Source organism: Sitophilus oryzae, unplaced genomic scaffold, assembly GCF_002938485.1.
Source record: "Sitophilus oryzae breed Bouriz unplaced genomic scaffold, Soryzae_2.0 scaffold_1122_pilon_pilon, whole genome shotgun sequence".
NCBI classification, from domain to species: domain Eukaryota; kingdom Metazoa; phylum Arthropoda; class Insecta; order Coleoptera; family Curculionidae; genus Sitophilus; species Sitophilus oryzae.
Genome location: NW_022145752.1, coordinates 372,626 through 385,414, shown reverse-complemented (window position 1 = coordinate 385,414; position 12,789 = coordinate 372,626). Strand labels below are relative to the sequence as shown.

The following is a 12,789-nucleotide window of genomic DNA, read 5'->3' as shown; positions in this document are numbered from 1 at the left end:
ATACCATGGAGTTTATTTTTTATAATTATTCATATTTTCGGACTGGACAAATGGAGGAATAAAATCCCTGAACAAATTAAGGATACAAATGAATGCTATCGTAAAAAATATAAGAACATTGTGTAATTTTATAGTAGTGGCTGAATTTCTGTTGCATCCATTTTCTTTACAGCATGAAGTACAAAAATATTCTTTTCTGGACCGATCGCAGTTCATTCCCAGTCCTCTTACAGCCATTTCGTCATCAAATGCGCAGGGAGCTAGTCCACATTCTCTTTTTACAACAAAACTGTTTTCTAAAAAAATGAGAAAAAAATTAATATAGAATTATTTAAACAAAAATATTGTATTTTTACTGGTTTTTGTGAAATGAATGACACATCTATCTGAGCTGGAGGGACATGGTAACAAATATTCTGGTCCACACTCTTCATTTTCATTATTTTTGATGCACTGATAGCAAGTCAGATTTGAAGCTGATATTCCTGAATTTAAACAAAAAGAAACGGCGTCAGAGATGGCTGGGGAATGACAATCGATGATAATTTTGGCGAGGTCAAGCCCTAGGCGTCGTTTACTTGGCCCGTACTATTTTTGCTTTATTTTTTTTAATGGCTCTTTTACTGCCAGGTGGCGCTAAGAAGATTGTAATTTATTTTTAAATTTTAAGTAAAAATGATTTTTAGATGGTGTTTAAAAAAAGGAGAAAATATTTTTTTTTTGGAAATAGATGATTTTTGTATCTGAAAACGTTCTAACCTTTTTAACCCATAATTAGTATTAATTTATGAAATGTTTTATATGTGAATTTTTAGTAAATAACGCTTAGAGATTGACCTCGCTAAAACTATCATCGCTTTTCATTCCCAGCCGTCTTTGACGCCGTTTTTTTTTATCATACGGTACATAATTTCTTCGTTATAGATTTTCAAAAATATTCGTTGTATTATATATACCTATTCTAAATATAGAAGCTAGTTTTGCAAAATTGGCAGTCTTTGAATAAGGCACCAAAATTTTATAAATATGGTGTTTATATCACATTTCTTAATTGTTTATTCATTGTTCAATTTTTTTATATAAGTAATATATATTTTTATCTCATTCGTAAATAGATTATATATTATTCTACTAAATAATTAGATTAAAAAATATCGAGATTTTAAATATATTAAAAACACTTAATTATTACGCAAAATAATAAAAAGATGATTAATTTCAACAGTTTTTGTTTAATAAAAAAAGGAGAAATGTCATATTAAAGAAAATTGACAACAGAAGCTAGAAAATCGAGATCAAAAGCACAAAGGAAATCTAATTTGTGTCACTTTCCTGGCTCTGAAATTGGATCAATAACTATAAAGAGTGTCATTTCAGATTAAATTAATAAAGAAATATTGGTTTTATAAGTCTCAGAACTCATATTAGTAAATATAAACAATAGTAATAAAGATTATATTCTATATTTAAAATTAAAAAGAATATTTAAAGAAAAAAACTAAATAGAATTTTAAAAACTCTTCATTTGCATTATATAGTTTTACAACCAGTTTTTGAAACAATAATATATTAATATATTTAAAATTGTTGAAAGAGAATATCTATATACCGAAAACTAATTATTTATAATATTTATACAATGTTCTACACTCTAAATTACTAAAAAACTTACCATAAACAAAAGTTAAAAGAACAAAAACACACACAATATGTTTTATCATTTTTCACATACAATTTTTTTTAAAATATGTTCATCATATATGTATAGTTTATGTAAGGATATATTAATCCTGCGTAGGAAAAATATTTCAGCTCTTATTGATGACAGCGTATGTGCTCGTTCAAGAGGATGCTTTCCCGGAGTATTCAGGAAATTGGAAAATGCAGATCGTGCAAGGGAAATACATGAAGAGAGTTTTCGCAAAGTTAGGGAAAATTCTAGGTACCTACGAGACAAAATAATGAAATTTACCTTAGAAAAGCTCTAAAATCTTATTAAAAAATGCTTTTAAATAGTACAATGATATTAAATATATAGTATCTTGTTTTATTTGTATCTTATGTATTACTTGTAATAATTGAATTATATAAATATTTGTTTTGGTAAAATCAATTTAAACTACTTTAGGACTTATAGAATTAAAAAACTAATTACTATTTTTAATAATACCTATTAAGCATTAACAAGTAAACATCTCATTTATTTTTAACATTGTTTTAATTATTTTTAACATTAATAACATATTTTTAAATTCAATATAATCCGGCTCTGTAAAAATCCTAAAACGTAGGCAACCAAATAATCACCTGCTTTATGTATATTTTTCACTGTTTAATTTAATAACAAAACTTTTTAGGGCGTTGTTTCTGAAAATTCAGTAATTAATTAATAAAAATGTGGCAAACTATTGTTCCCATTTCAATAGTCCTACTGTATTTATTTCACCAAAGTACGTACTATATTTAAATTACAAGTTCAACATTTTTCTAACCAAGAAAAACGAAATTTTTAAGGTGCAGCCCTAGAGTGTTACGTTTGTGAAAATCAGGAAACCAACGAAGGAAAATGTAAAACCACAATTCAGACATGCAATTATGGGGAGGATGTCTGTTTAACTGAAATCAGTTGGGGCAGTACACCGTACTGGCAACAAGGTAAAGAAAATCCTGAAAATTTTATCGTTTCCCAACAAAATTTGAAATATTAACGTTATCAAGTTAGCTTTGAAAGTGACAGAGCTGTTATTTACATCAGGAAACTTGATTGTCATGAATATTAATTAATTTTAGGAGCTCTCAAGCAATACTATATTTCTAAAAGATGTTCGACTAAAGATAAGTGTGCTAAGTACCGTACAAATAACATGGAAACTTGTACTCATATTTGGTATGAAGATTGGAAGTGTTCAGAGTGCTGTAAAGGGGATAGGTGCAATTATTATGTGATTGTAAGTACTATTTTCAGTTTATTAAGATAGAGAGTTTTGTTTTTATTAATTAAAAATATTTGTTTTTTAGTCTGGAGCTTACAGCATAGAAAAACCAGCTATTTTGACGATATTGCTATGCTTGTATCACATATTTTTGTCCACGTGAAGTATTTTTAAGTCAAACTGAATGTAATATTGTTATTTTTGACTGAAAACATTTTAAAAATGTATTTTTATCCATTGTAATTCCGTCCATTTTAGATCTGAGATATATTTATATAAATTTATTTTAAATAGTTTTAAAAATTTTATTCTGTAAAACTTTTTTACCATTGATTATAATATAAGCTTAAAAAAATGATTGATTTTTATTATGGTGAATAATACCATAACAATCGAAAAAAAACGACGACAGAGGAGGCTTGGAAATGAAAATGGCTGTCATTTTGTATGTTAAATTACACGGGGAATGTCATTGATTGTCATTTCTAAGCCAACTTGACGTCGTTTTTTTCCATCATACGGTACAAAGTACGGTACCATACGATCGAAAAATAAAACGGCGTCAGAGGTGGCTTGGAAGTGAAGATGGCTGTCATTTTGTATGTAAAATTATAAGAGGAATATCACCGATCATCCTTTCCAAGCCAACTGGACGCATTTTTTTCAATGGTACGGTTTAATTTGATTTTGATTAATTGGAAAAAAAAAACGATGTCATAGTAGCTTTTGAAATACCCTGTAATTTCTGTCAATCTTTATATATATTATTTAAAATAATTTTAAAAATAAATAAAACAACTGATTTTTTACTATAGTAAAATATGATCGTAAAAAAACGGCGTCAGCGATGGCTATGAAATGAAGATCGCTGTCATTTTCTATGTAAAATTATATGGGGAATGTCATCGGTGTTCATTTTCAAAAGCTAGCTGGACGACGAGTTTCCGATTTCGACCATACGGTATAAATATACAGCACTTTATACAGTATGATTGAAAAAAAACAATGTCATAGTAGCTTTTGAAATAACTGAGATAACTTCTGTTATCTAACCCTTAGGTATATTATCATTTCAAAAACTACTCTGTCTCAATTTTGTACTTTTTAAAATAACTGAAAACACCGTATGATCGAAAAACGACGTCTAGTTGGCTTGGAAACAACAATCGATATGACATTCACCATATAATTTTACAAAGAAAATGACAGCAATCTTCATTTCATAGCCATCGCTGACGCCGTTTTTTTGATAATATTGTACTTACAGTTGAGGGTTGGAACCTTTGGTGTTACACAGCAAAATAAAAAACACTAAATCACCACAACACACCAAAACACTTTTACTTTTACACTGGACGCGCGTTTCGCTAACCATGTTAGCATCATCAGCAGATGATTATAAACTAAGTTTATAATCATCTCAGTTTATAATCATCTGCTGATGATGCTAACATGGTTAGCGAAACGCGCGTCCAGTGTAAAAGTAAAAGTGTTTTGGTGTGTTGTGGTGATTTAGTGTTTTTTATTTTGCAATATTGTACTAATACATTATTATTGAATAAAAAAAAAACCGGTGTCATAATAGCTTTTGATATAACTGATATTTGTCAATTCAAATACTCTGATCCAATGTTTTTTCTTTGTATTTATACATTTTTTTTTATTAATATGTATCTACTGTATGATCGAAAAAAAACGACGTCAGCGATGGCTATGAAATGGAGATCGCTGTCATTTTATATGTAAATTTATATGGGAAATGTCATCGATCGTCATTTCCTAGCCAACTGGACGTCGTTTTTTTTCGATCATACAGTACTTTTATTTAAAAAAATAACATCCAAAAGCTTTATCCATTTTTATGACAATTTGATGATAAATAAAACGACTTCTTAGAAAAATTAAATATTTTTTTATATCTATTTTATAGTAAAAATATTTTTTTTTTCTTTACTATTCTTATATCGTAAAAAATATAAATATCGCTATATACAATTAAAAATATAAGATAATATAATATAATTAATAACACAACACATTTACACATGTAACTAAAAAAATAACAAAAAAAATTGACAATACTGATCTTCATCTCTGACAAAATCCTTTAAGAAGTCCCAGTGATGTCATCACATAATGCTGACAAGGCTTGACACTCTTCAGTTTTCTGTTTTAAAGCCGTTTCTAAGGAAGAAGTTTTTATTTCAAGCCTTTTTGCTATGGCCTGTAATTTAACAAGTTCAGCATTATGTTTTTGTTGTTCTTCCGCAATTTTTTCGTCACTCCTGTAGATAAAACATAAAAAAATATAATTTTAGCAATGAAGAGAAATAACGCACAAGACGGTCGAAAAAAAACGGCGTCAGGGTAAGCTTGGAAATAAATATCATTTCAAAGCCAACTTGACGCCGTTTTTTGGATTTTTTTTTGGACGATATAATATCAAACTTACATTTTCACTATATCCTCGTAACGGGATTGCAACACTGTGCATTTTTCTTGAATTTTTGACAGTTGAGCCTCGGAAGTTTGCAAACTAGTTAACAACGATTCTTCGTTCTTTTTGTAATTTTCCACGACAAACCTGGCTTTTTGGTATTTTCTGTAAAATAAAGTGTTATACAGGGTGAGTCTAAAATGGGGGCAAATATTTTTAGAGGTGATTTTCAACCCCAGAAACACGCCTATGAGCTTTGTTCCATGAAAAAACGTTTGAAAATTTTGTAGTGGATCGGGATGATTTTTCTTAAATGTAACATCCTGTATATTATTGCATTTTTTGGCATAATTCTAAGACATGAGTAAATATATTTCGATAATTTCGGAGATATTAATAAATATGTAAATAAAATATATATGTATATTTTTCAGGCTTTCTTAAAAAAAAATATTAAAAATTACGTTAGTTAAATTTACGTTAGATAGTCTATACTAACTTTGCTATAAATATCGTAATCTTAAATGATACAGGGTGTTCAAAATTCTACACCAGACTTTCTAAAATATAAAATAATCTTTCTTCCTTTTTTTAACGGAAAACGGAACCTTCTGTATATTATTTTTTTAATAGATGGAAAATTAAAAAATGGACATTTTTTGTATTGAGAGTATTTCAAAATTTTTAACGGTCTCGCAAATACTGGCGGTTTTATATTTCATATGCCATGTTCCACAGTAAATTTTTCTCAAAGCCACCCAATGATTTTTCCCTTGTATTTTACCGTTGAAAGAGCCATATGAAATAACTTGTTACCCATAAGGGGTGACTTTTTTAGAATACTTTAAATGTAAAATTAAAAAAAATATATATTTTTGTGATACTCACTCATAGAGATCCGAAAATGCCATCTCTGTATTACTGAATAACCTGCTGCATTGTTCATACTCAGCCCTAACTTTTTCTAAATCCTTGTTCTGCGCTTGTATCACTTGTTCATAATATTGTAAAGTTGACCTAAAAAACATGTCCATTATGTGTAAAAAAATATTTTTGTTCCCAATGTATTTAAAACCTACATATATCTCCGTATTTGCTCAGTCGTTTTGTGATCTGAGTACTCTATTTTCTGAACCTCTTTTTTCAAGTTATTTTCCTGAAGCGTAGCTACTTCTTTTTCTAATTGGCTGACATATTTCTTTAAAGCATCTGTCTCGTTTTGATAATCTTCTTTTGGGTTTTCATCTGATTTATTAGGTTCTTTATTATTTTTGTTAATTTCTTTAAGAACTTCTTTACTGATAATTTGGGTTTGTGTTCTAAGCGGTCTTATATTCGGACGACATGATATTTTGTTGTTTTTGGATTTATCAACATTTATTTCATCAATTTTTTCGTTAGACTGTGCCAATTTAATTTCAGAAGTACTTTGTGTATCATTCTCTACCGTTTCTTTAACTTTATTGTTTTGTTGTGTTTCTTTATTTCCTTCCATTGTTTTGTTTAAAGAATCTACGATAATAAAATTAAAAAAATAAATAATAGAAATAAGAAAAAACAAAACTAAAATAAGAAAAAATACTAACAAAAATATAAACATACCTGAGACATCTGAGTGATCTGGAGATGTCGATGAGTTCACTTCTTGAACAATGGCAGACTCTTCAATATCAATAGTCTGGTTTAAACTATTAGCCATAACTTCCAACTCTTTGTCACATTTAAGCTCTTGTTCTTCAGACATGTCTAGATTTTTTGTACTGTTATGCTCAAAAGTACTATCAAGGTTTTCAGGAACTGAACTTTGTAGATTCTCATTAGCTGGTGTTGGATTTTTAACAGTATTATTTTGATTCAACTCTTTGGAAGTCTCCAAAGTTTTATTTAAATCTTTACTTTCTGTATCATCAACTAATGAAGGTTTATTTATATCTTGTTTAACTAATTTTTCTGAACTGTCTTCCTTTGCACCAAAAGTTTCATCCAAAACACTCTTTTTAATATTATTTTTTATTTTTTGATCTTCAATATTTGTACAAGATTCAACATTATTTCCTTTAAATTCTATTTCTTCTCTACAATTTGATGTAACTGAAGATTCAAATGTTTTATTCATATCTTGAATTTCAGGAACATTTGAAGCATCTGTCTCATTTTCAACTCTAGTTTTATTAAGAGATGAATCTGAAGATATTTTTTCTTGTTTTATAGAGTCCATTTCAGATGTTGCTGCATCAAAAACTTTATTTTTATCTCGAATTCTTAATTCTTCAGGACTATCTTCTTTGATATCAATAGTTTTATCCAAATTTTTGTTTCCAACATTAGTATTTGTTTCTTTATCTTCAGAAGACACAGCTTCAAATACTTTGGCTTCCAAATTTTCTTCAGAATTTGATGTATCTTTACCACTTCCAATCAAAGTTTTATAAACAGGTGAAGATACTCTTTCTTGATTGCTAGAATTTATTTCAGAGCCAGCAGATTTATTTTCATCTTCTTTTACTAGTTCTTCTTTTGCGCCAAATGTTTCATTGGAATTTTCATTTTCATCATTATTTTTCGTGTCATTATCTTCAGTAGATGATACTTCAACAACTTTATTTTCTAATTTTTCTTCAGAATTTTCTGGTTGAGTTAAAGTTTCAAACGTTTGGTTTAAATCTTTATTTTCTGAATCTTTTGATGCAAAGTCTTTTTCACTTATAACCAAAGTTTCTGCAGCACTAAAAAACTTATTTGTAACATCTTTACCTTGTTCATCTTGATTACCTTTGGTGTCATCAAAAGTTTTATTCAAATCTTTACTCTCTACATTATTTTTTGTCTCTGTATCTTCAGTTACCACTTCACCTACTTTAGTTTTCAAATTCTCTTCGCAATTTGGTGTATCAGATAAAGATAATTTATCTAAATCTTTTACTGCTTCAAGATCTTCTTCGTTTTCTTCTATATCCTTGGTATTTGTTATATCTTTACCTAGTTCTTCTATATTACCTTTGGTGTCATCAAAAGTTTTATTCAAATCTTTACTCTCTACATTATTTTTTGTCTCTGCATCTTCCGTTACAACTTCAACTACTTTAGTTTTCAATTTCTCTTCGCAATTTGGTGTATCAGCTAAAGATAATTTATTTAATAAATCTTTTACTGCTTCAAGATCTTCGTTTTCTTCTATATCCTTGGTAATATTTAAACCAGATGAATTCATATTTTGTTCACTAGACTCTCTAGCTTGAGATTCAGCCACATCAAAGGACTTATTTTGATCTTCTTTTGGTATTTCTTCTGATAGATCTTCTTTGACATCAATCCCTATATTATTATTAACTCTTTGATCTTCAGAAGTTAAACTAGATTGAACGTTCAAAACATGCATTTCTTCAGTTTCAGTTATATTTAAGTCTTTATTTTCTGCTGTGTTTGGTGTAACATTTTTGCTTCCAGCAACATTTTCTAGATCTTTATTTTCTTCAAAATTATCCAGAGTTTTGTTGGTAAGTGAAATAGAAGAATTTGTTTCTTGTTTATTTGTGTTTTCTTCGCAGTTTACATCAAATGATTTGTTTTTATCTTGTTTTTCTAATTGTTCTGGACCTGGATCCTCTTTGACATCACAAATCTTACTGGAATCTTCACTTTTTACTGCTTGATCTTCAAAAGTTGTTTTAGAAACAGAATTCGGAAGGTGACCTTCTTCATGAATCTCTGAAGCGCCTAAAGTTTCACCTATTTTATTTAAATCTTTTTGGTTTTCAGAAGTTTGATTCAGATCTTTTGGGTCAGTTTTAGATTCTGCACACTCAAAAGTGGTATCAAGCTTATTTTTATTATCAAAAGTTCCATTTAAAGCTAAACCAGTCTCACTATTTTCTGTCTGATTAAAAGTTGAATTAACATTTGTATCTTCTGTTGAATTGCTCATTTTTTCTGGATTATTTTCATTCTTGTGTTTAAAAACGACTTCATCAGAATCTGAATCCTGTGAAATATTGTCCACATGAGACAGATTTTCTACAGCTTCAACGTAACACAGATCAGACATATCATTAGGGTTAGGTGATGCAAATTCTTAAAAATACATAGTAAATTAATATACAGATTTTTATTTATTATTAACAATAAGTACCCTGCAGTTCTGGTATAAGGAGACCCTGGTTGGACTGAAAAACGTCATTTTCTACAGGGTATGCAATATTTTTGTTTTTAGGGATCAAAAAGTAAGTTAAAGATGTCTCTGCATCTTCAAATTTTCTTCCTCTTCAATAACACTGACCTTTTTAGTTGGCGCAGGGCTATGACGTAAAAAATCATATTAATAACAATAAGATTAGTTAATGTGTATATAAATGAGATTAATGGATGCTTCATGCTTGGATAAATGATTACCAAACGGTGTAATTACATATAATTCGGTACAGTGATGTCATTATTTTGAATCAGTCCCTTATTCAAAGAAATAAGTAAACAGAGATTTGTTCTAATAAACTATTCAAAACAAGCATCGCATATTTCCTAAAAAAATATTAATTTGAAAAACAAGACACCTTGAATTCTAATAATCTTTTTGGGGTCAACAAATATTAGGGGAGTTTCTCCTCTAAGTTTAGATATTTCTCTGACAGATAAACTATTTCATAGATAGTTTTTAATATTATTAAATTTTTTTTTATTATTAACAATATTAAGAAGTTATATATTGATATTTAAAAATATATGTATTTCAAAAATACATTATTAAAGTAATTTTATGGACCATCCTGTACGTGTTGGTAATTCAATTTTGCATGCAGAAGCGCGAGACAATAAAAAGTTATTTAAGGAATGATTTTATTACCTATCTGGTGCAATGGGATCAAATTCCTTCAAGACGGATCTTCTAGGTTTTTGACTTATTGCCTCTGAAAAACGCGAAAGTTCAAATAAATTACCAGGGTGCAATGATTTAAATCAACGGATTTTTTTATTTTAATCATGTATTTAAATCAAAATAATCAACTTGTTTAAAGACTTATGATAAATCGAAAGATAACTGAAAAAAATTATAAAAACTTTTCCTATAAAGGTATTAAAAAAGTATTCCTATATCTATTAAATACACCCTATATCTATTTATCAAATAAGTACAAAGTTACACTTGCTGTTGTAACGTTTAAATACTTTAATAGATAAAGATATAACATATAACTTTTAAAGATACCGTATGATCGAAAAAAAATGTCGTCCAGTTGGCTGGGAAATGACGATCGATGACATTTCCCATATAAATTTACATATAAAATGACAGCGATCTTCATTTCCCAGCCAACTGGACGCCGTTTTTTCTCGATCATACGGTATAACATATTAACAAATATCCCTAATATCTACAGGGTGGCGCACCTCATTCGTCTCGGTTGATTATACGAAAACGGAAAGATGATTATAAACAATATATTTTATGGATATATGTGGGGAGTCAATGTGCACAATTTAAAATTATTTTGAAATATACAAGGTGTCGCCGAACTAAGATCCATACCAAAGTTATATTTTTTCTTATGGAATACCCGGTATTTTATTTCATTTTTGGATTCTTGGGCCCAAAAAAAGACATCTATTATAAGGGTTAAATATGTTTAAAATTATTTGTTTTTCAGATATTTAAAGATATTTAAATTTGCCTGCTACAAGAGAATTGATTATCAATACCCTGTAAATTACTTTTCAGAATTAATTCTTGTGCTGAGTTAAAAGGTAAAGAAATAAACTTTACTGAAAAATGTTATTGCTTATTTAAATTTATAAGGGGTACCAAAAATTAGTTATTAATTTTAAGGATTTATTTTGCATAAAAACTTTGTTATTTCAAATGCAACACCCTGTATTTTTTTAAATAAATCGAAGCAGATTCAAATGCTCTTTCAAACTATATTAAGGTTTCCGATACCTATCTATCTCAGATTTTGAATAAAAAGCGATTTTTAAATAAATGGCGATCAAGATGGCTGGTATCGCCATGGCAATTTTCTAGTGACAGTTAGTAAGTTGTAAAGTTGCCACAAATTTTCTTTTTTAAGGAAAATATAATAACCGTAAAGAAAAGTATTAATTTTTTACAAGAACAAATAATTTATTTCCTTGTAAAGTTGCCACAATTTTTCTTTTTTCAAAGTTTTACCTACTGCACCAGTCCCATATGATGCTTTTTGTTATGATCAAGCAGTCTTTGATTTTCACAATTAAAATTATTCTAATGATCAAACTAATAGACAAAAATTATAATAAATTTAGACACTACTAGTGAAAAACTTACCCTGATTTTCCTGATCTTCACTTATTATATTAATTCTTTTTGAGTCATTCTGAAACAAATATGTTTTATTTTAATTATTGCCAATATTTTTTAATCTCCCTTATCTCTATTAGTGTTATCACAATTAATTTAAAATAAACTTAAATATGAGATTTTTAATATGTCCAGGTCAGTATTAATTAGAAAATTTAGATATTAAAGTTAAAAAAAAAACTTTATAAAAATACCTGCATATATTTTCTAATAACACTTGCTATAAAATCCATTATCAGAGATTTCTTCACAAAAAAATTGAATAAAATTATACACAAAACACCTATCTAAACATATTTTGTCTCTAGCAAAATAGGCCTGAGAGTTTTTTAGACAAAATCAGAAAAATTTCCCTTGTTTCAGCAAGTTTTCCTTAAGGAAACCCTTGTCAAACTGCAGTATAAAAATAAGTTCGAATCTTGCAGGAAATCTACACACACTGACACTGAATGAAACAGTCTATTTATAAGTAAAATCGGAGAAAAGGCGTTACGGCAGTCTAAGGCAATAGGTTTCAGACTTTGGCAAAGGATATTTAACCTTTACACACCATTAGTTTGGGCCAACAATGTTTTGGTTATTAATAACAAAATATAGTTTAATTTTAGCCAACGACATTAAAATATTACGCTTTGTATTGTCTAGAGACCAAATACGTAGTTTATATTAACTTCGCAAAGCCTAATATATAAAAAATCTACATTATTTTTGATTAAAAAAACCATCTTACCTCCTTATCTTCAAAATGAAACATTTTTGTTTCGTGTTGAGGTCAAAATATAAAACAACGAATTACACACCAACTACAGTAATATTTAGGACGTGTACGGATTAAAATGGGTTAAAAATATTGAACAGAAAATAGCACAAAAACAGACTTTATGAATTCTTTATGGCATTCAATGAAAACCGTTGCTGTCTGTTGTGAATTTTTTGAAAATGACATTTAATTTGTCACGATTTTAAATTTTAGTATTTCATTAATCTTATAAGCACTTTAAGCAGATTTCTTTAATGTATGAATACAGTCAGTTGTCAATAGATGGCAGAAAAAGTATTTAAAGCAGAAATCTTCTAATTACTAATTCAGA

General features: G+C 28.4%; 3 protein-coding genes across 4 annotated transcripts; 1 reads left to right on the top strand and 2 right to left on the bottom strand.

Annotated features, from left to right (window-relative positions):
* Positions 1-12: 12 nt before the first annotated feature.
* On the bottom strand, positions 13-1,916 carry LOC115886052. The gene is made up of 3 exons (XM_030905082.1): positions 1,673-1,916; positions 357-485; positions 13-296 (listed from the first exon to the last, which is right to left on the bottom strand). Exons 1-3 carry the CDS (start codon positions 1,719-1,721, stop codon positions 13-15), a joined length of 462 nt encoding a protein of 153 aa, XP_030760942.1. The 5' UTR covers positions 1,722-1,916.
* A 386-nt stretch (positions 1,917-2,302) lies between these two features.
* On the top strand, positions 2,303-3,228 carry LOC115886040. Its single transcript, XM_030905072.1, has 4 exons — positions 2,303-2,450; positions 2,515-2,655; positions 2,791-2,948; positions 3,019-3,228. The coding sequence occupies exons 1-4, from the start codon at positions 2,396-2,398 to the stop codon at positions 3,094-3,096; spliced, it is 432 nt and encodes a 143-aa protein (XP_030760932.1). The 5' UTR covers positions 2,303-2,395; the 3' UTR covers positions 3,097-3,228.
* Positions 3,229-4,849: 1,621 nt separating this feature from the next.
* Positions 4,850-12,614, bottom strand: LOC115886115 (dentin sialophosphoprotein-like). 2 transcript variants are annotated; one of them, XM_030905181.1, is made up of 9 exons: positions 12,429-12,614; positions 11,666-11,714; positions 10,208-10,271; positions 9,500-9,665; positions 6,973-9,441; positions 6,450-6,882; positions 6,259-6,387; positions 5,386-5,535; positions 4,850-5,218 (listed from the first exon to the last, which is right to left on the bottom strand). In XM_030905181.1, the coding sequence occupies exons 5-9, from the start codon at positions 9,413-9,415 to the stop codon at positions 5,041-5,043; spliced, it is 3,333 nt and encodes a 1,110-aa protein (XP_030761041.1). In that variant the 5' UTR covers positions 9,416-9,441; positions 9,500-9,665; positions 10,208-10,271; positions 11,666-11,714; positions 12,429-12,614; the 3' UTR covers positions 4,850-5,040. The 2 variants fall into 2 exon arrangements, with proteins under 2 accessions (XP_030761041.1, XP_030761047.1); XM_030905187.1 differs by lacking the exon at positions 12,429-12,614 and adding an exon at positions 11,893-12,116.
* Between the last annotated feature and the right edge of the window lie 175 nt (positions 12,615-12,789).

Coding starts and splice junctions, on each gene's coding strand:
- LOC115886052 (XM_030905082.1), bottom strand. CDS start 1,721: ATGATAAAACATATTGTGTGTGTTTTTGTTCTTTTAACTTTTGTTTAT. Junction 486..1,672: donor TCTTTTAACTTTTGTTTATG/GTAAGTTTTTTA, acceptor GTTTAAATTCAG/GAATATCAGCTTCAAATCTG. Junction 297..356: donor CATTCATTTCACAAAAACCA/GTAAAAATACAA, acceptor TCATTTTTTTAG/AAAACAGTTTTGTTGTAAAA.
- LOC115886040 (XM_030905072.1), top strand. CDS start 2,396: ATGTGGCAAACTATTGTTCCCATTTCAATAGTCCTACTGTATTTATTT. Junction 2,656..2,790: donor TACACCGTACTGGCAACAAG/GTAAAGAAAATC, acceptor AATTAATTTTAG/GAGCTCTCAAGCAATACTAT. Junction 2,949..3,018: donor GGTGCAATTATTATGTGATT/GTAAGTACTATT, acceptor TTTGTTTTTTAG/TCTGGAGCTTACAGCATAGA.
- LOC115886115 (XM_030905181.1), bottom strand. CDS start 9,415: ATGTCTGATCTGTGTTACGTTGAAGCTGTAGAAAATCTGTCTCATGTG. Junction 6,388..6,449: donor GAGCAAATACGGAGATATAT/GTAGGTTTTAAA, acceptor CATGTTTTTTAG/GTCAACTTTACAATATTATG. Junction 5,536..6,258: donor GCATTTTCGGATCTCTATGA/GTGAGTATCACA, acceptor TTTATTTTACAG/AAAATACCAAAAAGCCAGGT.